This window comes from Drosophila arizonae, chromosome 3, assembly GCF_054131065.1.
Source record: "Drosophila arizonae isolate 15081-1271.41 chromosome 3, UAZ_ARI_1.0, whole genome shotgun sequence".
Taxonomy (NCBI): Eukaryota; Metazoa; Arthropoda; class Insecta; order Diptera; family Drosophilidae; genus Drosophila; species Drosophila arizonae.
The window spans coordinates 709,836-735,142 of NC_142923.1; the positions used below are offsets into that span (position 1 = coordinate 709,836).

General features: G+C 38.7%; 3 protein-coding genes across 5 annotated transcripts in view; 2 read left to right on the forward strand and 1 right to left on the reverse strand.

Annotated features, from left to right (window-relative positions):
- The first annotated feature begins 194 nt into the window (after positions 1-194).
- LOC149269569 (facilitated trehalose transporter Tret1-like) lies at positions 195-2,251 on the forward strand. Its single transcript, XM_089465452.1, has 6 exons — positions 195-351; positions 411-640; positions 699-829; positions 1,019-1,353; positions 1,445-1,857; positions 1,933-2,251. Exons 1-6 carry the CDS (start codon positions 273-275, stop codon positions 2,131-2,133), a joined length of 1,389 nt encoding a protein of 462 aa, XP_089321578.1. The 5' UTR covers positions 195-272; the 3' UTR covers positions 2,134-2,251.
- Positions 2,252-2,702: 451 nt separating this feature from the next.
- LOC108610871 (facilitated trehalose transporter Tret1-like) lies at positions 2,703-4,988 on the forward strand. The gene is made up of 6 exons (XM_018003235.2): positions 2,703-2,840; positions 2,904-3,133; positions 3,206-3,336; positions 3,877-4,223; positions 4,287-4,699; positions 4,755-4,988. Exons 1-6 carry the CDS (start codon positions 2,762-2,764, stop codon positions 4,953-4,955), a joined length of 1,401 nt encoding a protein of 466 aa, XP_017858724.1. The 5' UTR covers positions 2,703-2,761; the 3' UTR covers positions 4,956-4,988.
- Positions 4,989-5,684: 696 nt separating this feature from the next.
- E23 (ABC transporter G family member E23) overlaps positions 5,685-25,307 on the reverse strand; it is a 28,691-nt gene continuing 9,068 nt past the window's right edge. For all 3 annotated transcript variants that reach the window (XM_089465447.1, XM_018003227.2, XM_089465446.1), the window contains exons 3-9: positions 9,285-9,485; positions 8,739-9,150; positions 8,035-8,290; positions 7,353-7,976; positions 7,076-7,232; positions 6,747-7,013; positions 5,685-6,676 (exon numbers count right to left, since the gene is read on the reverse strand). In XM_089465447.1, the coding sequence (XP_089321573.1) occupies positions 6,481-6,676; positions 6,747-7,013; positions 7,076-7,232; positions 7,353-7,976; positions 8,035-8,290; positions 8,739-9,150; positions 9,285-9,485 (2,113 nt within the window). In that variant the 3' untranslated portion in view covers positions 5,685-6,480. The remainder of the gene's footprint in view (positions 6,677-6,746; positions 7,014-7,075; positions 7,233-7,352; positions 7,977-8,034; positions 8,291-8,738; positions 9,151-9,284; positions 9,486-25,307) is intronic.

The window sequence follows — 25,307 nt, forward strand, 5'->3', positions numbered from 1 at the left end:
CACATATTCTAGAGAGTATTCTTCTACCAAACAGTGCCAAACGTCTGTAAAGACTTCCAGAGAAAGGTATTTGTTAAATAAATGTATATATATAACAAGGCATTCATATGTAATAGAATCCCATATGTCTGGCTTATATATTTGCATGCACAGCTTTAATCTTTATAGCAACTCGAGTCCACATACTACAGACCCGAGCCAATTAAAATCAACGGGAACCAAGTCCCGCGATTCAGTATTCAAATGCGCCTTGACCAAGTCTGATCTGGAAAATGTTTGCAAAACTATTGCAAAGCTCAACTTGTGTGCTGAATCGCAGAAATCGCTATCAATTTCTGTCCACGCTGTTCAGTGAGTGCAAAGATAAATCTCTTAAGTTAATATTTGACAAGTGTAAAGCCCGCTTCCAGTAAACCTGATATGCATTGCACATGGCATTGGCGTCGGCTGGCTGTCGCCCACATTACGTAAGATACAGTCCGTTGATTCGCCCCTCGACTTCTCGCTGAGCATCTCGGAAATCTCCTGGGTGGGCTCCGCCCTGGGCCTAGGCGCCGTGGTGGGAAACATCCTGATGGGACTGGTTCATTCTCGGGTTGGCAGTCGCCTCAGCCTGCTCTTCATAGCCTTCCCACACTCGGTAAGTAATCAGTGCGGGCCTTATTATAGTATCCGGGTATAAAGATTGTTCAATTTAGTGCCTGTGGATCCTTGTCTACTTTGCTAAGAGCGCGGAGTATCTGTTCATCGGACGCTTCCTGGCTGGCATCTCTAGTGGTAGCATGTACATCGTACATCCGATATTCCTCAGTGAAATCTCTGATGCCAAGTGAGTGTTTCGTGGGTCATAAGTACCACGACAGGGTAGAGGGTTCAATGGAACTCATTTGGTATGTTAGGACGACCTTGAATTTGTTAATTACATTAGACAAGACTAGATTTACGACGCACTTAAATGGCTTACAAATGTTGGCGACTTTATCTTAATCTCAAATTTATCTTTGCCGCTTTCTTATAGAATTCGAGGGACTTTCGGGTCTATGGTAATGCTCTCTGTAAACGTTGGAGTACTCGTGGGCTATATACTGGGAACCCATCTGGCCTATCACATAATTCCGTTCATAGTGCTCATTTTACCTATTAGCTACTTCATTTCGAATCTCGTCTTCATACGCGAGTCTCCGATGCATCTGATTCGTAAGGGCAGGTACTTGGAGGCTGAGCAATCCTTCAGATACTATAAGAACATTAGAGAAGACAACCAGATAAGCGAAATGCACGAATTCGAGGCTATGAAGGAGGCATTGACACAGAGCGATAAAAACTTGGATAGGGTCACCATCAAGGACTTCCGTAAGTATTTCCCTTACATCAGATGCTTGTCATCGGGTCACTCACAACATCAAGCCTTAATCATAGATATTCCACTAAACATCTTCCTTAGTAACTCGACCTGCCATCAGAGCTTATGCCTCAGCCATTGTGCTAGTTATTGTGAATCAATTTAGTGGACTTTTTGCGATGATCAACTATATGTCGGACATATTTGCCCTGTCGGGCAGCACTATGGATCCGGATACTTGTACCATTGTGATTGGCATAGTTCAGATATTGGGCTCATACACAACAACGCTGCTCTGCGACATCTGGGGTCGTAGAATCCTGCTGATCATCTCCTCAGCCGGCGTGGCTGTCAGTCTGACCTCGTTTGGCCTATTCAGCCACTACGCACAGTGGTACGATCTGAGTGAATGGAGCTGGGTGCCACTGCTGTTCATGTCCTCGTACATCTTTCTGGGAAATGTTGGACTCATTGGCTGCTTCTTTGTCGCACTTGTTGAGATGTTTCCGCTGAAGGTCAGAACTGCTGAGATAGTCCCCCATTTATGTTGTTTTTGTTATATATAGCTACATTATCTCTTGGCTTTTCAGATACGCTCTAAAGCAGCGTCGACTGCAATCGTTGTTTGCAGCATGTTCGTGTTTTTGGCACTCAGCATTTTACCTATATGCTTGGATCAATGGGGTATATCGGTGACGATGTGGTCTTGTGCGGGCATCACAGCATTTGGTTTTGTTTACTTTGTTATGTTCCTGAAGGAAACTAAGGGGAAGTCTATGCTCGAGGATTAAGGCGGAAGCTACGTCAAAACCAAAATAAAATTGTTTTTTAAATTTCTTCAGTACCTAAGATAAAGATAAGAACAAAGATACTAAGATATTTTAGTAAATAAAACTAAATAAATTAAAAGTAAGCTGACTTAAGTCACATAACTCCGTGATGTTGACTTATGGATAATACAGTTAGGCAAAGAGGGAGAAAAGACCCCCATCGAAGATGACTCTGCTTGCTTACTCACCCTCTGTCTCTTTCTCCCTCTCTCTATCTATCCCTTACTCCTTATTATTATTATTATTTAGCTCATAGAACTCATTCTTCCCTGAAATCAGCCTGCAATAGTTTACTTAACGAATATTTCTTCTCATCGAATCACGCTTCATAGCACCCTCTAGTCCGTCAAAATAAATGGACAATTGAGCATCATTATTCACCATTCAAATGTGATTCAAATTCATCCGATATATAAATACTTTTATAGCAGCTCACTTGATTACGATTGTTATTCTCTCTTTCTCTTTATCTTTACGATGCCTCGATCCACAAAGGTTTGTATGTGAATGAATTTTCTTTATAGACGCGAGTTCAGTAGCAAATTAACTTTCCTCTGGCACAGACTGAAGCGTCGGGAAAGTGGGAGAGATGTTTGCGCAATTGTTTCAGCGGTCTAATTGCTTGCTCAATCAACGGAATCGCTATCAATTGCTCGCCACGGTGCTCAGTGAGTGATATCGGGGGATCTATAGAGTTGCGCAGAGAGATCTTTATCCGTATGACTTTGCAGTTAATCTAATATGCATATCACATGGCATGGGCATCGGCTGGCTCTCGCCCACATTGCGCAAACTGCAGTCGACGGACTCTCCGCTCCAATTTTCACTGGATGTCAATGATGTTTCCTGGGTCGGCTCGGCCTTGGGGCTGGGCTCAGTGACGGGCAATATAATATGTGGACTCTTAATTAATCGCATTGGAGGCAAGCTCTGTTTGCTGTTAATAGCTGTGCCCCACTCGGTATGTAAGCGAAAATTGCTGAGAATTCTTCAATCCACCCTCGCAATCGTCTGCAATTATCTGTTTTCCCAGTGTCTTTGGTTTTTGGTCTACTTTGCGCAGAGCGTCGAGTTTCTAATTGTGGGCCGTTTTCTGGCTGGCATTACGGGTGGAGGCATCTATATAATACATCCCATATTCCTCAGTGAAATTTCAGATGCCAAGTAAGTAAGACTTGTGGAAGAAACGTTGTGGGCACACTATACCATTGAATGTGGTTAACAAAAAGTCGTCACTGACTGCATGGAGTAAACCTCTGAGCTATGTCGATTCAGGCTCGTCTGTCCGTCCGTAGTAAGATTTTATCACATTTTTGAAAGCTGATCTCATTTGCATATTATCGATAATAATCGAAGAATTAAAACGTATCTCCAATTTACATATATAAAAGTGATGAATGCACAATTTCGAATATTTTGGATTTTATCCCTGAATTTGTGATAGTAGACTGTAATCTCTACACTCTCAAAGTTTTCGTATAAAAATCTAGTAAAAAGAAAAGTTATTCACATAGTTAATAAAGCCTAGGTCCTCACTCCATGAGTGCGTTCACTACGCAGCAATCAGTGCAATTGCGGACTCTCGCATGTAACACATACAAATGAAAATAAATTTCCAAGAACTTTAAATCTTTGTGAAAGTTGGCATGCAAAGGGAATCTGAGTCGAATTCCAATGAAATATGCTTTAACTCTGTGTTTACAGCATTCGAGGGACGTTGGCCTCCATGGTCATGCTCTCTGTAAATATTGGTATACTTCTGGGCTATATACTCGGTACACATTTGGCGTACTACTCAGTACCGTTTGTGGTCCTCCTTTGTCCCTTGAGCTACTTCGCCCTCATTTTGCTGTTCATTCGAGACTCGCCGATGCAGCTCATACGAGAGCAAAGGTTTGCAGCAGCTGAAAAATCATTTAGATACTATAAGAACATTAAAGATAGCGACAGCTTAGATAAGCAATCGTTGGCTACGCTGGAATTCGAGAATATAAAAATGAAGCTAACCAACGAGGATGATATGCCGGACAAGGTCAGCCTGAAGGACTTTTGTGAGTAGTAGAAAATGTAACTCAATTATTCCTTGATAACTTACATAAATGTTATTTAATCAGTAACACCTGCCGCCATCAAGGGCTACGCCATGGCTGGGGTAATAGTCATTGCCAATCAGTTCAGCGGCCTATTCACAATGGTCAACTATATGTCGGATATATTTGCAAAGTCGGGCAGCAGCATGGACCCAAATACCAGCTCGATTATTATTGGAGTAGTTCAAATTTTGGGCGCCTACATGAGCACGCTCCTGTGCGACGTCTGTGGACGCAAAATACTGATGCAAGTCTCATCAGCGGGCGTGGCCATGAGTCTAACAGCCTTTGGCCTCTTCACACACTTTGCCAGCATTTACGACCTGAGCGAATGGAGCTGGGTGCCAGTGGCCCTGATGTCGCTTGACATATTTCTGGGCAACATTGGTTTGATAAGTTGCATTTTTGTGTTGATTGTCGAAATGTTCCCAATGAAGGTGGGTTCCACTCTATCAATTTAAATGCTATATTTGTGTAAATGTTTATTTTCAGATACGCGCTCGGGCAACGTCTGTAGCAATTGTTGTCTGCAGCTCGCTGGTATTCCTGATGCTCAATATTTTCCCTCTGTGCATGGAGCACTGGGGTCTGCCAGCTACCATGTGGTCTTGTGCGTGTATAACAGCTGTTTGCTTTGTATGCTTTTCGTTATTCTTGAAAGAAACCAAAGGCAAATCCATGGTCGAGGATTGACTTGAAATAAAGACCGTTATTTTTGTTTGAAAACGATTCATTTTTCGTTATCGAAAAAACATACAGGCACAAGACACGACAAAAGCTGCACGCTATGAGAATTTTCTTATTCCCTTAAGAATATAAAATATAACTAAAGTTTACTTTGCAGTATAAATACTCTGTTGTACTCACAAACTGCCGCAACTAAGCTGATTATTAATATAAATAAAATAGACTTGGAGTGTAGCGCAGTTAATACAAATTATTTAAACAACAGCAAACTGGCGCGCCAAATAATTCTTCGTTAAGTTGCCTACTGAAAGTATGCTTGCTTCTGCTCACACATACACAAATGCTTACAAAACATACACACAACAAAAGCTGACAGCTATGTCACCTATAAAATTTTTTCAAAAGCACGCCATTGAGTCATCTGCTTTGCCAGGGCTGAATAACCAATTTATACTGGACCCAGAAGAAATGACAAGCTAATCGATTACTACGAATTCAAAAAAATTGAACTGCGTCTTGAAAATGTATACAATAACAGTTGTTTAAGTCACATTGAGGTTTGTAAATAATTCCTCGTTAAGTTGCGCGAACTGCCTGACCATAAGGCATGCTCTGTGCTCAACAAAAGCACACTAAAATCCAATTACACAAGTTTGCTTGAAGACAGCTCAAAGCTGTCAATTCGATTGCTCAAATTATCGCCACTAGCCATTCAAATAATTTCAAATGCGTACGTTACTTTTCGGCATATTTTTCATGTATGTTATTTTAAATAGATTTAATTACATATAATTAGTTAATGTAAACGTAATGCAACATTACAATTTTTTGTTGTGTGTGTGTGGTTGCATGATTTACATGGTTTTCTCGGCAGCCAACTTAAAACTAATTAAAAAACTAGCATACTAAATCACAGTGTTTTTCCCAAGTGAAAAAATTTGCAAAAAATCTACAAAAATTTCTAGAATATAGATAATGTATATATAGACATAGTACAATATGGGCGATATGCAATAATAATTATGTATACATAGTTATATAGAATTACATTATATGGGCTCTTTAAATTGTATTGATTTTGGATTTAAAACGTAAATTAAAACAAAATTCTCAAATATTTTTTCCTTTTAGCAGCAACATAATAATTATAATAACTATGATAATAATAATAATTGGATAATAATAAGATTTAAGGTAAATGGCTAACAATTAAAAATGCATAAAACAAAAACAAAAATTGCTGTTTACAAAAATGCAACAAACAACAAATTTTGGGTATAGCGCCTGCCGTTTGCCAAATACATAAATATGTATATATACATAAAAGAAGTATATAAATTAAATGTAGATAATAATTAATAATAAATGTGGCTTTAATATTGAATCACAACAATTGGCGCACGTTTGTAATTTGTTAAACATTTTGTGGATAGTGTTTTTTTCTCGGCTTCTTGTTTTTTAGGTTTATAGGATTTTTAGAAGGCTACACACTAATCATTACGTATCACTGGTTCGTTGTCAGCTATATATATCACGACTTTTGTGGACAGCGGAGATACCGTAATACCGCATAGCCCAGTCCCCGAAATACCAGAAAGAACATCATCAATATTAGCGTATTCAGCCAGAGCGGAGATGTTGAATTTTGTGCTTTGAGTATTTCCTCATATGGAATGAATTCGGTTGTCTGCTGTTTGCATATCTCATAGCTGCTCGGCGATCCGCAGCTGCAATTGACATTCAAATATGTTAATCGATTACGATTGAACAAATGAAATTGAGTGAGATTTCGCTTACCTAATAGCCGGTCCCTCGCGAAACTCGAGAATCTGCATATTCTGGTATGCATAGTGTATCATCGACGTGTAACGTATCCAGCTGAGACCTTCCGGAATGCGCGACGACAAATAGCCGCCGAAGAGCTGTGTGGCCAGCGTGTAGAGCGCGCTCAGCGTGATGCTCACATTCATGTCCATGCAGCAGGCGCCAATGAAGAAGCCAACGCTCTGCGCCACAATCGTATTCAACAGCAAAAAGATGAGCATCAGAAAGAAGAGCTTCAAGCTGTACAGAGGAAACCAAGTATAAGTTAATTTGCAATTGCATTAACAGCCGCACCAGCTTACCTGCTGCAGCCCAGCATGGGATAGCTTATCATGAGGTAGACAGTCGGCAGCGTTATCACCAAAGGCAGCTCCGCGCACATTTTGGCCAAGTAGTAGGCAGAGAGCCGGTACGCGCCCGAGCGACGCTCCTTGCTGATCACCTCACGTTCCGAAGGAACTAAACAAATTAACAATAATATCGATTATGAAATGCGAAATAAAAGTGTAATTCAGGTATAGGAGTATTCTTGAATCAAATTAATTAAGAACTTAGCTAGGACATTTCTCTAACACTCACATGAATTGAGCGCGCCGAAGAGCGCAAAGAGCATCCAATAGGTCTGCGAGAAGAACATCCAGCCCTGCAGATCGTGAAGGAACTCCTCGGTGCGCGGCAGCTGGAACCAAATGGCGCCCGCCATCAGAGCCAAGCCGATTGTTTGGAACCAATTCAACTTGGACAACATGCGCGGCTTGGCCTCCTTGAAATTGCGACTCGAGAGGACGCTGAATTGGGTGTAAAAACGTGTTGGGTACGAGAGCCAGTCGTCGTCGTTAGCGGATCCTTTGCCCACGCGGTAAGATTGGCAGTCGCTGGAGGCACAGGAACTGAAGTTAGATTGCGAATCGGCGCCGGACCAAACCAAGTGCTGAGCAGCCTCCTCGTCGGCCTCGCAGCCCCCGTTCGCAGTGTGATACTGATGATGATTGCGATTGTGATGATTACGATGAAGGTCATGAGGCTGATGGTGTCGTTGATTGTAGTAGTTGTTGATGATGTCGTTGATCAGAATGGTGTCCTGCTGCTGCTTCGACTTGTCCGGATTGCTGATGCAGTTGCGATTCAAGTAGTTGCCATGCGACTCCCTGGCAGCTGTAAACAGCTTTTCACGTATATCCGGATGCGATTTCAGCTGCTCCACTGCAAGGCAAGAGCTGAGTTAGCCCAAAGAGATCTCTACTGTCAATCGCTTACTTACACACAAAGTCTGCGGGATTGTAGTGCGCCTTGATGGTCACCCCAATGCTCTCGAAGTGCCTGTAGATATTGTTCACCTCGCCAAAGTACGCAGTTCGTCCTTGATGCAGCAGCAGCAGCTTGTCGAACATGTGAAACATCTGCGACGACGGCTGATGCACGCTTATCACAATCGTCTTCTGCTCCAGCTGCGCGTACCGCTTCAGCACCTTCATCAACGATATGGCCGAGTGGCTGTCCAGCCCGGAGGTGGGCTCCTTGAAATGGCAACAAAGGAGAAAAGAGGGAAGAGTTTCATTAATTGAATGTGCTATTAAAGCCTATAGGCCTTGCTATATCGCAACTTGTCCCTCATTACCGTATATTGTATTACTAATAGTTCTTATACATATATCGTTAGGTAATAGCTAACATCAAAGCATCATCTTTCATCTCTTCGTCTTTCCCTAACTGTTCACACAATATAGTATCGTATATCGTAGCTCACTTTCAAATCTACAGTCGTACAGTGTCTAGTATATCGTAGCTCATATCGCTCTCTGCACGTAGCATCTTTATATACTTATTATTAGTAATACCGTATCGTATATCGTAGCTCTTCAACTCATCTACATCAAGTATATCAATATCTGTACTCTATTATCTCTTCCTTAATCGTATCGCATCGTTTCTTATATCGTATCTCCCACTCTCACTTTTACTCACATCAAGCAGCATTAGAAGCGGATTGGTCAAGAGCTCGCATGCGATATTCGCACGCTTCTTCTCGCCCCCCGACAGACCACGATTGAGGTAATCGCCAAACTTGGTCTGCTGACAGCAGGTGAGTTCCAGCATCTCCAATATGTGATCGACCAGCCGCAGCTTCTCCACACGCGCCATCTTCTCCGGTAGACGCAGCATCGCCGTATACATGACGGTCTCGCGCAACGTTAGCTGCGTGAAGAAGATCTCCTCCTGCAGCACGTAGCCAATTTTGCGACGCCAACGCTTGGAAAGGGGCTCGCGATTCAGGTAGACGCTGCCACTATCAAAGTGCCGCTGCCCGCTGAGGCAGTCGAGCAGCGTCGTCTTGCCGCTGCCCGAAGGACCCATGATAGCCAGTACCTCGCCAGGACTGCAGAGCGAAAAAGATGGAGAGAGGATAAAGAGAGCTATTAGTTTTCTCACTGATTCAGTAGCTTATCAATTTATGTTGTTTGTTTACAGGTTTGTTTGTTTGTTTGTTTGTTCTGCTTTTGTTGTTGTTACCTGACTAATCCACTCACATCGGAAAGAATTTTGCGATCGTTGTGCAGCACATTTAAATTCTGAAACGTTAACTGTATTGTTGGTTGTTGTTGCTGTTGCAATTGTTGCTGTACTTGTTGCTGCTGTGCTGTAGGAAGTTGTTGCTGCTGTTGCTTGGCAGCATTTATGAAAGGAAATGTCAACGAAGGCGCCTGAGCCGTACTGCAAAGAGGCAAGATTAAAAAAAATCAAATAAGTTGAAGTTTAGTTTTATTTCAGATCAATATTATACTATATACGATTAAGATTCATATTTTTTAATTTTTTTGCACAATTATTTATTAATATTAAATTTTTTATTTATTTATTTATTTTTATTTATTTATTTTTTACTATACATTTATTTATTTATATTTACGTAGAAAGAATAACATGTACCCCATGTTCAATATATATATTATTTGATATACACATATGCCGAAAATAATTTCCGCCATAAAAGAACCATCTAAAGCTTATCAGAGTATTGTGATGTTTATTTATCTTGTATACATGTTACAAAATGCGATGGAAGTTTAACAAACTCTGCAAATAAATTAAGAGAAAATCAGCAATACCCCAAAAATGCATAAAAATAAATCATATTTAAACTGAGCTTGCTTTTCAGATTACCCTGTAATCAACAGTCGAATGGCAAGTGGCCCAAAAGTAGGCAGTAAAAACAGTACGGATACATATGCAACATAAAGGCAATATAATTTAATATATAAACTACAAAAATACAAATACAATACAAGAAATAAATAAGCTTAGCTAAATTTATTTTAATATTATTATCAAAAATCTGTCTTCAATTCGCCTTGTATTACAGTTATTCCCATCACATATAGCTCGCTTTGTTACAGAAATACAATATAAAATAATTCAACAATTGTTATCAAACATGTTTACAGCTTTATTATACCCCTTTCATGCGCTCCTCGGCTGTAGGGTATAAAGAAACAAAAGTCAATGCACCCCTCCCCAAGCAAAAGTAAAATCTGTGTGTGCGCGCTACGAGGCGGGCGTTCAGTTAGCCTCTGTATAAAAGTGCGTATGTGTGTCCGTGTGTGTGTGTGTGTGTGTTGGTTGACTTCTTTATGTGGAGAGCAGCAACACAATAGCAGCACAACGGTCGCTTCTCCACTGTCAACTGTTATCGCCGATATCACATGTGTGCGCGACGAGCAACGAACGCATCGCATCGCATCGCTTCGCATTATCACACGCTCGCGCTCTCTTACGCCCACTCTCGCTCTCAGTCGCTCTCCCACACGTACGCACGCACTCTGTGTGTTCTCTCTGTTTTCCTTTGGGCTCAACGCTCGGTCAATGCTTCTGTTTCGTACTCCTCCAACATGCACCAATACCAATGCCTGCCCAGCCGTACCATAGCGAGTCAATAGCCTCTGTTCTCTTCTCGCCCCTTCTCCCTTTAGCTCTGGCTGACTCTTTTGCTCCTGTTGTTGTTGTTTGTGTGCGCTGTTTTTTTTTCTACCTATCAAATTAATTTGAATATGTTTTGTTTTCTTCTACACTTGGCGAGCCTTTGTGATTATCTCGATTCTTTTTTATCTACGGATTTTTAGCTTCTAAGGAAGATTATTATAAAAGCTATAAAAGCTATTCTCTCTTAGATAGAGTGTATATGGCTAATACTTTTCATTTTAACCTTTCTCAAAGCATATTTGCATATTATAACAACTTCAGCTTTTACCCCTAATACACTCGCATATAATCCTCAAGAACACATTTATCGTTTAAATATCACAGATAAACATCAATGGCATCCTCTTGAGCGTAGAGCCATTTCAAAAATTGAATCGAATGTTTAAAATTCTACAACAACAAATAGCCAATGTAAATGCTCGAAATGGGAAGCCAAAGTAAATAGAGAGTGCAATGAACCGCAATGTGCGTGTGTATGAGACGGCAATACCAACAACAACCATAACAACAACAACAACACTAGCAACAAGAACAACAACAAAAGCAACGTCAAGCACAGGCCCCAAGTGGGGGTCAATGCAGTCAGCCAGAGACAACAGCGTCAAACAAAGCATATACGCACGTACACACACGCACAATCACACACACACACACACGGACACACATGTACATACATGTTGCATGCGCATGCAAAGTATCTGATGAATGCGCAGCTATGCCTATACCTCTATACCTCGGATTCCTTCCCTCTCTCTCCCTCTCTCTACCACCATCCATCTGCCACAGTCCGCCTAGAAGTCAGCCTATATACATGCATAACAACAATTGCAATGTCCGGGTCTGAAATGTCTGATATGCGCCTGAACAATCAGCACAATCAAACATGCATACATATATGATATATGACATTCTAAGCAGTTCTTATCCTCAAGATCTTATCCGTTCATCAATTATTGTGATAATGTCGAATACATCAACTGAAGAGTGATGGAACAACACGAAGTTCATTTCCAATCATAAGTAATACTGCGACTACTTATTTAGATTTGTTTGTCATATCTAAGAATGAAATAGGTAGAATTGAAAAAATAAAAAATAAAAATTTTGCGCCTAAAATAAAGAAACACTTTGATCAAACAGACTAAAGATCGATGTTCAAAAAAGTTCCCAAACAATCTCAATCTACTGCGAATATCCAGCCAATGACCTTGAACGAATTTGATCGTTTGCCAGATCCGTAGATCGTATGTAAGATCGTATAAGATTTGAATAATTACTTCTTTATGGTGCTGACAAGTACTTATATGGACTTCCCCCACCGTTAAGTCGTCCATAAACATACAGTCATAGACTTGGAGGGAAGTCTATTCCAAAGCCGCCTACGTGAGCTCCAGCACATAGCCCCGCTCAGTCGGAGCTTAGCAAATTTCAATTTTTGTTCGAGAAATGTCGATTACAAATTGAAAGAAAGTAAAATACCGAGTAAAAAAACGAAGTACCAATGGAGTTTTTAAGGCCAAGTAAATTTATTACCAAAAAAATATATATTTATTTTTCTATTTTCGTATTTTTGTTTTTGTTTTGTTTTCGTTTTGTTTTCTTTCCAAGCTGTCACGTGTTTGTCAGCGCTCTTAACTGATCGTTGTTGTTGTTGTTTGTTCTAGCATGAAAAAGCAGTGGAAAAAGTGCATATTTTGCAGTTATTTTTGGGGCGAGGCGTGCCACCTGAGCCACGTTCCAGTTTAGTGGGTCAGCACGAGGAATTTCATGATGAGTGTGCCAATGCTAAAGAAAAAGAGCTCAGCCAGCACATTCGCAAGGTTATCGGGCGCTCGAGCGTCGACCTTCGAGGGGTTCGTAATTGAGCTCCTATTCGAAATATTCCTGGTAAATTAACGAAACTTGATAAATGAGAGAGGATTGGATCGTTCGTTGGGCATGCCAAATAAATATGGTATATCTATTAGCCACGCCCATTTTGGAAAGTATCCAAACTAAGCAACATAAACTTAAAGCATTCAATTTCTATTTGATAGACGTCATTAGAGCGTCCATCCAGCGAAAACGATGAGGAGATGACAGCTTCCACAACCCCTCCTCCGCTCTCACACACAAATAAAAAACCGAACAAAAACAAAATAAGCTTTACAAATGCATAATCAACTCTAAAGCTAGAAACTAAGCTAAAACAACATACATGTCGTCAGTAAATTAGAATAAAATAAAACCAAAATTATTTGGCAAGAAAATAAATAAAAATGTGAAATTAATTCGAAATAAATAGAAAAACATAAGTAATTTTAAATAAAAAAAAAATGAAATTATGTTACGTAAAGAATAAATAAACATAATATATGTAAAATTTTAAAAATACTTATACTTCTTAAAAAAAAAAAAAAAAAAAAAAAAAAACAACTTGTATAATAATATATAATTTACGGCACGTACATTACAAATTAAGCCAAGCTTTATTTGATTACAACTTAAACAGCTCTCATCAAGCTTATATAATCCATAAAAAATGTACCATAGGGAAATATATCAATTTCAAAAACAAACATGACACTATAATGCCCAGCTATATAATAACCAAACAAAAAAACTTTATAATTTACGTAATTAACAAATGAGAGGAAACAACAACAACAACAGCAGCAACAGCAACAATAAGCGAGCTACAACTGATGTTGATTAAGGCCACTAAGGCAAACAGCTTTCTAGTTGTTGTTAAAGGGAGCTACTATGCTTAATGGGCAACTAAGCTGGGCTTGAGCGAAACAGAGCGAGAGAGCGAGAGAGAGAAAGGGAGACAGAGCGAGAGGAAGTGGAAGATATAGATGGCGGGCGTGTTGAGGAAGGGATTCGGAGGGGAGCATGGCGTAGCTCTGGCATTGAGCTACTGCAAGAGAGTGCGAGGAGCAAAGCCGTAAGTCTGGCGCTTCTTGTATACGCCAAAGGTTGTTGACTTTTTACAACAGCAAAACAGACGGCGAAAATAATATAATTCGCACGCACGCATACACAAAACACAGAGAGAGAGAGAGAGAAAGAGAGAGAGAAAGAGAGAGAGAAAGAGAGAGAGAAAGAGAGAGAGAAAGAGAGAGAGAGAGAGAGAGAAAGAAGGTAAGCTAAAGACAAAACAAAAAATGCGCAAAAATTACGTGAAAGTTTGGCATTGCATATGGACATGCACACACACACACACACAGCTAAGCGCACGCAATCAAAAGCACAAGTTTTTGAAATTCTTATCGCGTTTTTATTCTTTATTTTTTTAATTTTATTTAATTTTTTTTTTTTTAATGTTGAATACATTGACCGATATTAAACAAGTTGACCAAGTCTACCTATGTAAGTGTGCCTGAGTCTGTATGTGAAGGGCTTGCAGAGTTCATTGACAGCTTCTTTTATTTATTTTGTTTTTTTTTTCTCTTTTTTTTTTTTTAAATTTTTAGGCCTTTTTCTCTATTTTTTGTCTATTTTAGTATGTATTTATTTGTTTGCATTTTTTATTCCGAATATTTTAATGCTTATAGAGTTGTTGCCTGACAAAAGAATTGGGTCACCAATTAGTTGTATTTTTTTATTTTTTGTTCTTGTTTTGGCGCATTTTTATTTGTTTTTGTCTATAAAAAATTTGTGCAATTTATTTGATGTTTTTATTTACTTATGTGTATTTTTGTTTCGTTTTTTTTTTCGCTCAGCTGCTTTTAATTAATATTTGTGTAGCTTCCTAAACAAATTGACAAATGCGGAACATATATACATATATGACTATATAGTATTCTTTGATTTCTTGTTCTTATTTGTCTTTCGTCTTTGTCTTTCATTTCATTTCATTTCTATGCTCAATTGCGTATATTTTTTATTTTTTCTTTCTTTTTGGCCTGTGTTACTGACCCAATTCTTTTGTGTTTGCTTTGGTCATTTCTTTTTCCTTTTTTTTTAATTCTTGTTTTTTTTTTTTTTTTTTTTTATTTTTTTTTTTTTTTTTTTTTTTTTTTTTTTGATTTGTTATTTATGACCGACTTAATTTGTTGCCTCGACTATGCAAATTTGTTGTTTCTTCTTTCGATAGCCTGAATTATTTTGAAGGGTGTTCCGTCTGCTAGAGGATATTCAAGGGTATGCTGTGAACTATATACATTATGCTTAAGCACACTTATTTTGCGTTCCGCACTATTCAAGGCCCTCAATTAATGCAAGCCCCGGCGTGAGCCCACCAAGGTCAAAGTCTAGAAGCCAAAATGAAATCGTCGATTCGCTCGCTTTTTATGTATATAAGATATATGCAAAGTATTTATATAACCATTTAAATAACCCTATTTACAGGGTATGCAAAAGTCTGTCATTGCATTGATGTTACATTTTTATAATTAGCAAAATGACTAAGGCAATTTTAAATTGGGTTACGTTAATTAAGTCAACTTTACAGGGTATTTACGTATCAGTAGAAACATTTGCAATGCTTTTTGATTTTTTTATTAGAGGAATTCAAATTGAAGCTGAGGTATTTTAATTTTATTACAATCTTATTCAATATTTGTTTTTCTGATTGGCTTTCTAATAATCAAACATACATTTTTCTGGCCAATCCAGTCCAGTACCGTATTATCAATCTAAATTAATAAATTTATGATCTATGTATGAATAATACAGCATTGAGGGATTGGGACTGCAGCGCTGTACAGGATTCACAGTACCTTCTAGTCAGGTATGTTTGCAAATATAGGGTATGTAAGTGTTTGTCACTGTAAAGGAAACACCTTTTCTAATGCTTTCCATTTGACAATTTGCGCAAGGCTCTGCCCAAGCTGTGGCTGGCGCCTGCGAGTCGTATACGTAATTTATGCATCTGCACAAGAGAGATTCTGACTCGCACACAAACATACATCTACGACATAGGGTATATATACATATTTATATCACTTCCAGTTCTTGGCTGTTCTGAGTGGGTGTTGCTCTGCGTTTTTGTTCTTTCTTTCTTTCTCTCCAAATTGAATTCGAAAGGTGGCTTAGAAAGCAAACAGGCCAGGCAGGCAGGCAGGCAGGCAGGCAAAACTGAGAATTGAGAACTGAGAGCTGAGAACTGACAGCTGGGAGCTGAAGAAAAAAGTCAACCAACTACTTTCAGAGTTGACCAACTTTTGACTAAGATTACACTAGATTACATTATATAAGCGCGTACGTAATTGAATCGAAGGTGGGGGAATGGGGCGTGGCAGCCAGGCAGTCAAGCAGTCAGCCAGGGGCGTGGACTGCTGTTGACATTAGCAGCGAGAGGAAGTTCATAAATTTGCAGCGCTTTCTTCTCATTTTTTTTTTTTTTTTTCTTCTTGCACAGTTTCACGAACTTTCACGTCACATTGTGTGGTAATTAGTTAGCTGGGAATTATGCTTCCTAGTTTTTTCTTCTTCTTCTTTTTCTGCAATTGATTGGCAGCGTCCAAGTGGGCCATCAGTTTGTCTATGTGTATAATTTAGCATATTAATTGACACAGTTGCCAGTCTCATACACACACAAACACACACAAGTATACATATTTAAATACACTGTCAGTGGATGTTGTTGCTGTTCTACGCACTTTCTCCGTGTGTGAGATCTTTATGAACTATGCAAAAAAAAAAAATAAATAAATAAAGATGGAGAAGAAGCAAAAATGTCACGTGAAAGCCACAAAATGCATTCGATGCATTGGCATTAAATATGCCTCAATAGTGAAGCATCTAATTGCAGGCTTTGAAAGTGTCATTGCAACTGGGTCGGCTATAAAGCTGACTATCGGCACATGTATATATTCATATAGTATAATATGTCACAGAGATCCAGCTGTAGCTAGAGACGTGAACTCTAGTTGAGAAAAGACTCGACTCGACTAGACTCGACTCGAGAGCTCCAAACAAATTACATCACAAAAGCTGAACAGCTAAATATCCATTATGCAAATACAACAACAAAACAATTAAAAAGCAATAACGAAAAGCCTAAAGTAAAGCAAGCAATGGAGAGTTTATACCGAATGCGAGATACCCTTTCAAACAGGTGTTTCTGATTGAATCTGCAAAAGTTCCTGTACGTATTTGATACGGATTTCTCCTATGTATCTCTAATCTCCAATCCCATATCTCCTGTCTCTCGTATCCATAGTCATATAGACAACAAAAGGCTTATACCTTGCCCGTAGGGCATTCAAACAAAGCTCATGTGCAAATTAGTTGCGCAAATATTGAAACTGCATTTGAGTGCAGCGGAAGTAAACAGCCAAAACAAAACAAAAACCAATAATAAATAAAAAAAAAATATGTTAAGTCGTTAATTTAGCATAGCTAAGAGAATTAGATACTAAAGACAATGATTACTATTACAGTAGTTACATATATTTATACTATATTACTATATATTTATACTCAAACGAAACACTCAAGAGTCAGGCTAAGGAGGGGGAAGCCATCATACATCGGGAAGCAGTCATATATCGAACATGAATATATAGGGTATATGCAGACGCAATCGTCTGTAAAGATACTTGACATATATAATTGAATGCTGTGCGCATAGTTCACTTCCCAGAGCTAATCTTATCTCTATTATCAGAGGAGAAATGGGAAGAAATAATGCGCGTAATTCATTTGGCATTTCAAGCACTGTCAACTGACTGAGATGATAACAACAGCAACAACAACAACAATAATAAGGAGGTGGCGCAGAGAAGGAGAAGAAGTGATAATCAGTCTGTTTATACAGATGCGACCCACACTAAGGCAATAACAACTACAACAGCAGCAACAACGAAAAGAAAACTCAGTGAAACTTGGGGAAAAAGTCGACGACAAAAATGTCTTTGACTGCGGAAAAATAAAGGCAGCCAAGTGTCATAAACAATGGGCGAAAGGTGGAGAAAAGCAACGACAGAGAGAGAGAGAGATAGTGAGAGAGAGATAGGATAGAGTAACCCAAATCATATTTCTAATTGCAATGCAACTTTGTAACGATTTGTCGATATTTTCTGTGAAATCTTGAGAAACAACAACAATAAAGCACATGGCCTTGTCTCTGGGGTACATTATCGAGTATCTAAATATATATATCTACAATACTTTACCATATCTATGTCTAAATTCAGCCTTGCAGCTAGTGCTTATGGAATACGAAAAGAAAATTGTAAGAATTCAAAACAAATTCTAACATAATCAGGAAAAGCGCTTGTAATGATAATTACTTACTTACTACCTCCACTATGAGTAAAAATTTAAATATACATCTATATATATATGGTCTTTATCTTTATTTTGGTAGCTATCCAATCATTAACCAATTAGCCAATTGAACGCAACTTGTCATGAGAGCAGCTTAAACATAGTCTTTAGATCGCTAGTTCTGTGGGCGGTTTTTATGACGTTCCAAATATGAGCTTAATTCGTGTTATTATATCACTCCACAAGTTTCTTCAAGTCTTTTCCCCCCCTTTTCCATCCACAAGTCTAATTGAGGGTTTCGCATCTACAGTTTTTGTTTTTGTTTTTATTCGTATTTTTGTTTTTAGGCGTTTCGAGTCGATTATTACATAGTTTTATAATTCGCGACATTTAACAAGTTTGATTGAAGAGAGCTAAAGTGTTTATTAGGCCTGAGCTTCAATTAGGAAGCTTTTCAATTTAGTTCATTGAACTTTTCTTGGCTCTAGGCTTGCTGGCATTTTAGCGTTTTGATGGCTATTTGGGTTATCAAAATGGAAGTAATGCGGTTTAAGTTTTTGAGTTTGTATTGTGATTAATTTCTAATCATTTTTTTCATATGGCCCATCACACTGCTTTAACTATATGTACGAGTATCCTAATCCCAGCTACTTCATCAGATCAAGTAGGAGATGATGCACTGAAGTGCATCTGACTCACGCAGTCATTTCTGTGAGACATTAAAAGGCAAAAGCTTGGCAGACTTGGGATACTATTTTGCATACACCTTGATATACCTTGGCGACAATGTGTCAATAAAATTGTTGCCAACGGGAGAGAAAAAGAAGCGAAGAAAGAAGGTGTAGCAGAGTTAGGAATTGAGCAATATCAACAGCAACAACAGCAACAGCAGCAGCAGCAACAACAACAATCGAAACGCGGAACGCGATGAAATGAAACGCTTGACAAACGCAAACAAATAAACAAATGAAATGAGCAAATGATGAAATGAGCAAATGACGTTTGCTGACAGAGACGCAGCGCAAAAGGCAACGACAACGACAACTACAACAACAGCAACAGCAACAAAAAGAAAATAGCTTTAAACAGGCGTCGAAAACGTGCGAATGGCGCTCGCTGCCAGCGCTGACTGCGGCTGCGTCGACGCCGGCTGCCAGCGCAGCGGCCATTGAACCTGCCAAGTGTAGCTCAGAATTGGCGAAAGTGAAGACCCACTGCCGCAAGCGTAGAGACACAGACGCATTAAAGACAGCAGCAGCGGCAGAGAGTGAGAGAGACAGAAAGAGAGAGAGAGAGAAAGATACACAGAGAGCGGCAGAGGGCAGAGGCAGAGCGCAAAACAGGAGAGCGATCAGCGCTGATGATGACGCAGTCGTCAAAAGGCAACAACAATAACAATAAAACACAAAGCTGATGATGATGCAGAAACAACAAACCGCGATTAGAAGCGAGGAGAGACAGATCGACCGAGAGAAAGAGAGATAGAGAGGAAGAGGGAGAGGCAGAGAGAGAAGCAGCTTAAACAAGATACAGCTCAAACCGTTGCCATACTAACTGACTGACTGACTGACTGACTGACTTACTGACTGACTCCTCTTGCAATCATCATTAACTTCATCATTATTTGCTTCTTCTGTTTCATCTGCTGCAGTCGCTGCTTCTTGGAAGAAAACCCCAACGCAGCCAAATAATGAAAACAGACAACAACAACAACAACAACGGCTAACAGCAAAAGAAAAACAAAACGAAAACAAAAAAAAATTGTTGATCACATCACAAACAACACACACACACACACACACACACACACATAAAAAGGAGAAAAAAACGCAATTTGTTTAAAATGTAGGTCTATAGGTTTCTCGAAAACCCCATGTGAAAGACGCTGCCGCAGCAACCGCAGCAGCAAAGGCAGCGGCAGTGGCAGCGGCAGTGGCAGCGGCAGCGACCGTGGCAACAGCAACAACAGCCGGCTAACAGCAGCAGCAACAGCAAAGACACACACATACACACACACACTTACACTCACACGCACACACATACTTGAAATGCCTTTTCCCCATCATTTGGCTACACACACGTCCCATGTCTTGGAAGCAGTTAATGTTATACACGCGATTACACTGAGAGAAATTTAAGTGCGGCAATGAGTGGTTAAAGCAAAGAAAGCCGTATATTTGATGAACTACAATTTTTTTAATATTTTTCAAATCATACAAGTATTATTTTCAATTGATAATTTTTTATTTGATCCTTAAATATATAAAAGAAGTAAAACCATTCAATAAATGAAACAAAAATTGAAAAATATCTAGAAAAATGGTTTATTAATATAAATTATATATATATGTATTTTTAATAAATTCAATTTATGCATTTATTATAATGCATGATATGTTTATATCTTATAAATTTTTATTTTGTATGCTTTTTTACTAATTTTTTGTTATCTATTTCTTTATTATTATTATTATTATTTAACTATATTTTTAATTTCATTTTCATTCTTTCATTTAGTTAACTTCAATTTATTTATTTATTTTATTTATTTATTTATTTATTTATTTATTTATTTATTTATTTATTTATTTATTTATTTAATTTATTTATTTATTTTTATTTTATTTATTTATTTATTTTTATTTATTTTTTTTTTTTTTTTTTTTTTTTGAATATATGTGAAACTAAATTTTTTCAGTGTATGCATACACAAACTTTTCTGCTCTCAACTCGAAAAAATACTCTTAGCAAAAGCAACTTAAGGTTATTAGCCGCCTTTTTCGTTTTTTTTTTTTTTTTTTTTGGTTTCTGTTATTTTGGATGATTTTGGATTATTTTTGTTTGTTGTTGGCGTTTCTGTTGATCTTAATGTAATAGCTCTTAGAGCGTGTGTGTGTGTGTGAGTCCATTTAGCTGCTGCAACATGGGAAATAAAAGCACAGCCAGAGCTGAGAACAGTGCGGTTGCATACAAACGACTTCTTAATACTCGTCTAAAAAACTTTTTTTGATAGGAAATATTTCTTTTTTTCTACAACTATGTTAAGATTCTCTAATGTAGTATCATCTAATACATTCTTGAATAAATATATCCACTATATAATATAATAATTGCCATTACTACATTCCCCATCTAGAGCCAAGTTCAGCTTCATACAATCTACATATGTACATCTACGTAGATATGCAGAAATTTTGCCACAAAACCAATATACTCCAATATATGATAAGCTGAAAGACAGAGAGTGAGAGCAAGAGGGAGAGAGGGTGAAACTGCAACTCATAAAATGCTTGATTTGATGCTGCGAGGCGCTTCAAGAGCCAAAAATGCTTACCGCATTTGTTTTCGCTTTGTGCCTTGTGCTTTGTGCTTTGTGCTGCAGTCGGTACAATTTTATTTATTTATGTTGGCCTACTGTCAACACACACACGCACACTCGGAAAAAGCCAAAAGCATTTACTCAAATGCTTCGGCCTGTTTCGCGTTGGCTTCCTCAAAATTCATACGGCCATTTTTATGATTTAATGCGTTCAAAACATAGCAACAACAAATGGTTTATTAGATGCACGTTTTATGTGCGCGGTTTTGGCTCTTATGCAACATGTTGCAAGCAGCCTTGTTCATGCCTCATTTGTGGGAAATGTCACAAAGAGATGTACATAAATGAGAAGCTTTGACTCTGTGTGTGGTTTGTCATGCATTTACCTCAGGTACTTCTTCTCCTCAGGTAATTTCATAGCAATTCGACATTTATTAAGTACGTCTGATTTAAATTAGAATTTTTAAATTTATTTTTTAAAGCACATAGACTGAATAGGAACATTTGCATATTTTTTTATGATTGTTTTATTTATTTATTTTTTTTTTTTGTTACAAATATTTGCTTGAACTATCGCCACGGCCATCTGGGCGTATGCGCAATGCATTTACATATTGCGTATACGCCATGTGTTTAGCTCAACTATTGATTTATTTACTTCTCCTTTTTTGCGCACTTAAAATGCAAAACTATGTGAATTCTTGTTAATAATGACGATAATAATAATAAGACGGTGCGGCTGCTCATTATATTAATGTTTGGCTAAGTTCAAGAACGTTCATTTGGCTTGAACTTGCGCAGCGTAGCAAAGGTCACACAATGCAATAGAAGTGAATGCACTCAAGCGACAGCGTCAACTATGTCGGCAAACAACAATAAAAAGCTGACAGCTGCCGCTGCCGCCGCTGCTGCTGCTGCTGCTGCTGCAACCGCAATTTAAACTAATATAGCTTGCAACAACAGCAACAGCAACAACAACAAAAACCATAACAACAATGACAATGACAATAATTTATTTTTGAATTAATTTTTATTCGTTTGCTAAGCAGCAGCAGCCGCAATAACAAAAGCAACAACAAAAGCCATGCAACAGTTCAACCGCAGGCAGCGACGTCAACTGCGACTGCGACTCTTATGGTGATCGTGACTGAGAACTGTGACTGCGCCTGTGAGCGTGAAATACGACTGTGAGCATGTCAGTCAACTATAAGTGGGAGTATGATTGCAAAATGTGAGCTCTAGCAGTGATAAGAACTGTTGAGTGTAACTGTAAACGTGAACTGTGACTGTGATTGCAAATATTTGTATTTTTGCTCGGACATTTATCAGTAAACCCTTCAATCAGAAGGAGCGATGTCAACTGTGACTACGATTATGAGAGTGATCGTCACTGCGAACTGTGATCGAGAATCAACAGCTGTGACTGGGACAGTGATAATGCTTGGCTGTGACTGTGAACTGGCAACTATGTGCCGTGCTGTAACTGTGCTCGTGACTATCGTGTGACCATCGACTGTCAGTGACTGTGACTATGACTGTGACTGATCACTGTGATTTTCCACTGTGACTCTCCAGCGTGATAGTTCACTGTCACTTTCAACTGTGATTGTCCACTGTGATTAATCACTGTGACATTTCACTGTGACTTTCAACTGTGACTATCCACTGTGATTGTCAACTGTGACATTTGTCCACTGTGACTTTCAGCTGTGAGTATCCACTGTGACTGATCACTGTGAATGTCCACTGTGCCTGTGCAGTGTGCCTGATCACTGTGCCTGTGCAGTGTGCCTGATCACTGTGACAGTTCCCTGTGACTGTCCACTTTGATTGTCAACTGTGACATTTGCAGCTGCCTTTGCCATTGCCCTCCATTGCATTGGAGCTGGCCAAACAGTTGACAGCAAAGCCTCCGCGTACGCACGTGTAGACACACATAGACACACATACAGACACACACACTTTCAAGCAATCTCTCTACGTCTCTCAGCTTCCCACACATTCAGTGTTATTGACACTGGCAGCGCCTAACGGTAGATAAAAAGGCCGCAGTCGCTGGCAACAATGTATGCAACAGCCGCAGTCTATTTCATTTTCTATTCTAGATTAAATTATAATAAATTGCAATTTCTTTGCCAACTTTTCTCCACAACTGCTCCTCTCCTCCCCTCTGCCACGCCCCTACAGCTGTCTGTCTCGCGTTGCGCAATGCGCTTGGCTCGCTGCGAGCCTGCGATTGGGCAGACGCCTCTGACTTTGCCACGGCGCATGCTAATGCGAAGGCCCAGAACGCGACTTTGACATCTTGGCGCCCACACACATACACTCGCATAGACAGAGATAGTAAGAAGGAGATGGGAAGCGGGAGCAGAGAGAGAGAGAGAGAGAGAGAGAGAGAGAGAGAGAGAAAGACAGGCGCAATTAACGATGCAAGGAACAAGATTTTTTTATGTTGTAAAGTCTATTTAACTTGTATAGCAACAAAAATGAGATATGCCAAACTATATAGATAAATAGAAAAAGTTGCAATGAAATGAGGAAGCAATATGAAAATTACAAAGTATTTTACTATATAAATAATACAAACTACTTAAGCTATTTTTGAGCAAATGTAATTTGGTAATTAATATAAAACTATTAAGTTCGCAGATAACTCTTTATGAGTACTGCAGAAGTTAGCTTATCTAAGTGAGAAGCTTAGATTTTACAGTTTTTAAAAGGGTTATAAAATAATACGTGGAACTTGGAGAAAGAGAAATGAAATTCATAAGGAACTGACAAAATCAAAGAAATCTAAAAGGATGTAAATTTAGTCAGTGAAAATTTTAAGTCTTTGAAGAAAGAACCAGTAGTAAAAAGGAGATTCAGAAGTTGCAAAAGATTATTGTTTAAGGATTTTGGAAAAGAATATAAAGCTATAAACGAAAAACAATGCACAAAAAAAAAAAAAAAACTTTGTTGATAAGGGATAAGAATTTATAAGCCTACAAGAAATATGCAGGCTAAACATATCTTTAGATAGTAAGATAGTAAGATATAGTTTGTAACGTAAGCTAACCAGAAATGGGAGCCGCTGCCGGAGTCGCATCTGCCGGAGACAGACGTCGATGATTCATGTTTACATGGGCTGCGGCCAGCGTTTGCGATTCGTTGAGAAAATGGGGACATATGGCCTGCAGATAACGCCGACCGATCTATATACGAAAACACTAGTGCATCGAAATGCATTGAAATGCTCGATGCAAATTATTTCTTTGAAAATACGCTCAAGCTGCTAGAAAAGCGAGAGAATTGAGAAAGTTGAGGATTCTCCAGAATGGTATAGAGCTCCTGGAATGTGAGAATCCGAATTGGTGAGGATGTGTGTATGTAGGGGGAAGGATGGACAAAATAATATGGAGCTCGTTTTCATTTCCTTTTATCTATAGTCTACATACCTTGACGTTTTCGCCTGGGAGTCACTTTTGAATAATTTTATGTTCTACCTTTCTTCAAACTCAAAGAATTGTGTAAGTGAAGAGTTCCGACAAAAGCTGTCAGAAAAGCGAATTCAAATTTTAATTTCATTTTTTTTTCAATAGGTTTCAGGTTTTGTGAGCTATCTATTCCCTAAGCTATTCGATATTTTGTTCTATCATCTATTCTTCACATCAAAAGCTAAGAGCACAATAGATTGAGCAGCTGCCAGTGCTCAACAGCTGCACAGGACTTGTTCTTATTTTATTGTATTTGGTGTCTATTTTATTTTGGTTCTTTTTTTTTTTTTTTTTTTTTTGGCAATTTCTAAGAAACTGAATTTGGTTTGGTTCGTCAAGCTTTTACCTGGCCTATAACTAGCTGAAGCTCAACTCCTGCTGGAGTTCTTCTATTCTATCTAATGAAATCTAAACAGAACTAGCTGAACCCAACCCAACTCAACTCACACTCAAACACTGAGAACCCAACTGAATTTGATGTTGCCCCATTGAATGATGTTTGTTTGTTTTTTTTTTATACCCTGAACCCATTTTCAATGGGAAATCAGGGTATAATGGTTTTGT

Excerpts from the sequence above, each read along its gene's own strand:
- LOC108610871 (XM_018003235.2), top strand. The coding sequence starts at position 2,762 with ATGTTTGCGCAATTGTTTCAGCGGTCTAATTGCTTGCTCAATCAACGG. Across the intron at positions 3,134-3,205 it reads TAATAGCTGTGCCCCACTCG|TGTCTTTGGTTTTTGGTCTA; the intron begins GTATGTAAGCGA and ends CTGTTTTCCCAG. Across the intron at positions 4,224-4,286 it reads GGTCAGCCTGAAGGACTTTT|TAACACCTGCCGCCATCAAG; the intron begins GTGAGTAGTAGA and ends TTATTTAATCAG.
- LOC149269569 (XM_089465452.1), top strand. The coding sequence starts at position 273 with ATGTTTGCAAAACTATTGCAAAGCTCAACTTGTGTGCTGAATCGCAGA. Across the intron at positions 352-410 it reads ATTTCTGTCCACGCTGTTCA|TAAACCTGATATGCATTGCA; the intron begins GTGAGTGCAAAG and ends GCCCGCTTCCAG. Across the intron at positions 641-698 it reads TCATAGCCTTCCCACACTCG|TGCCTGTGGATCCTTGTCTA; the intron begins GTAAGTAATCAG and ends TGTTCAATTTAG.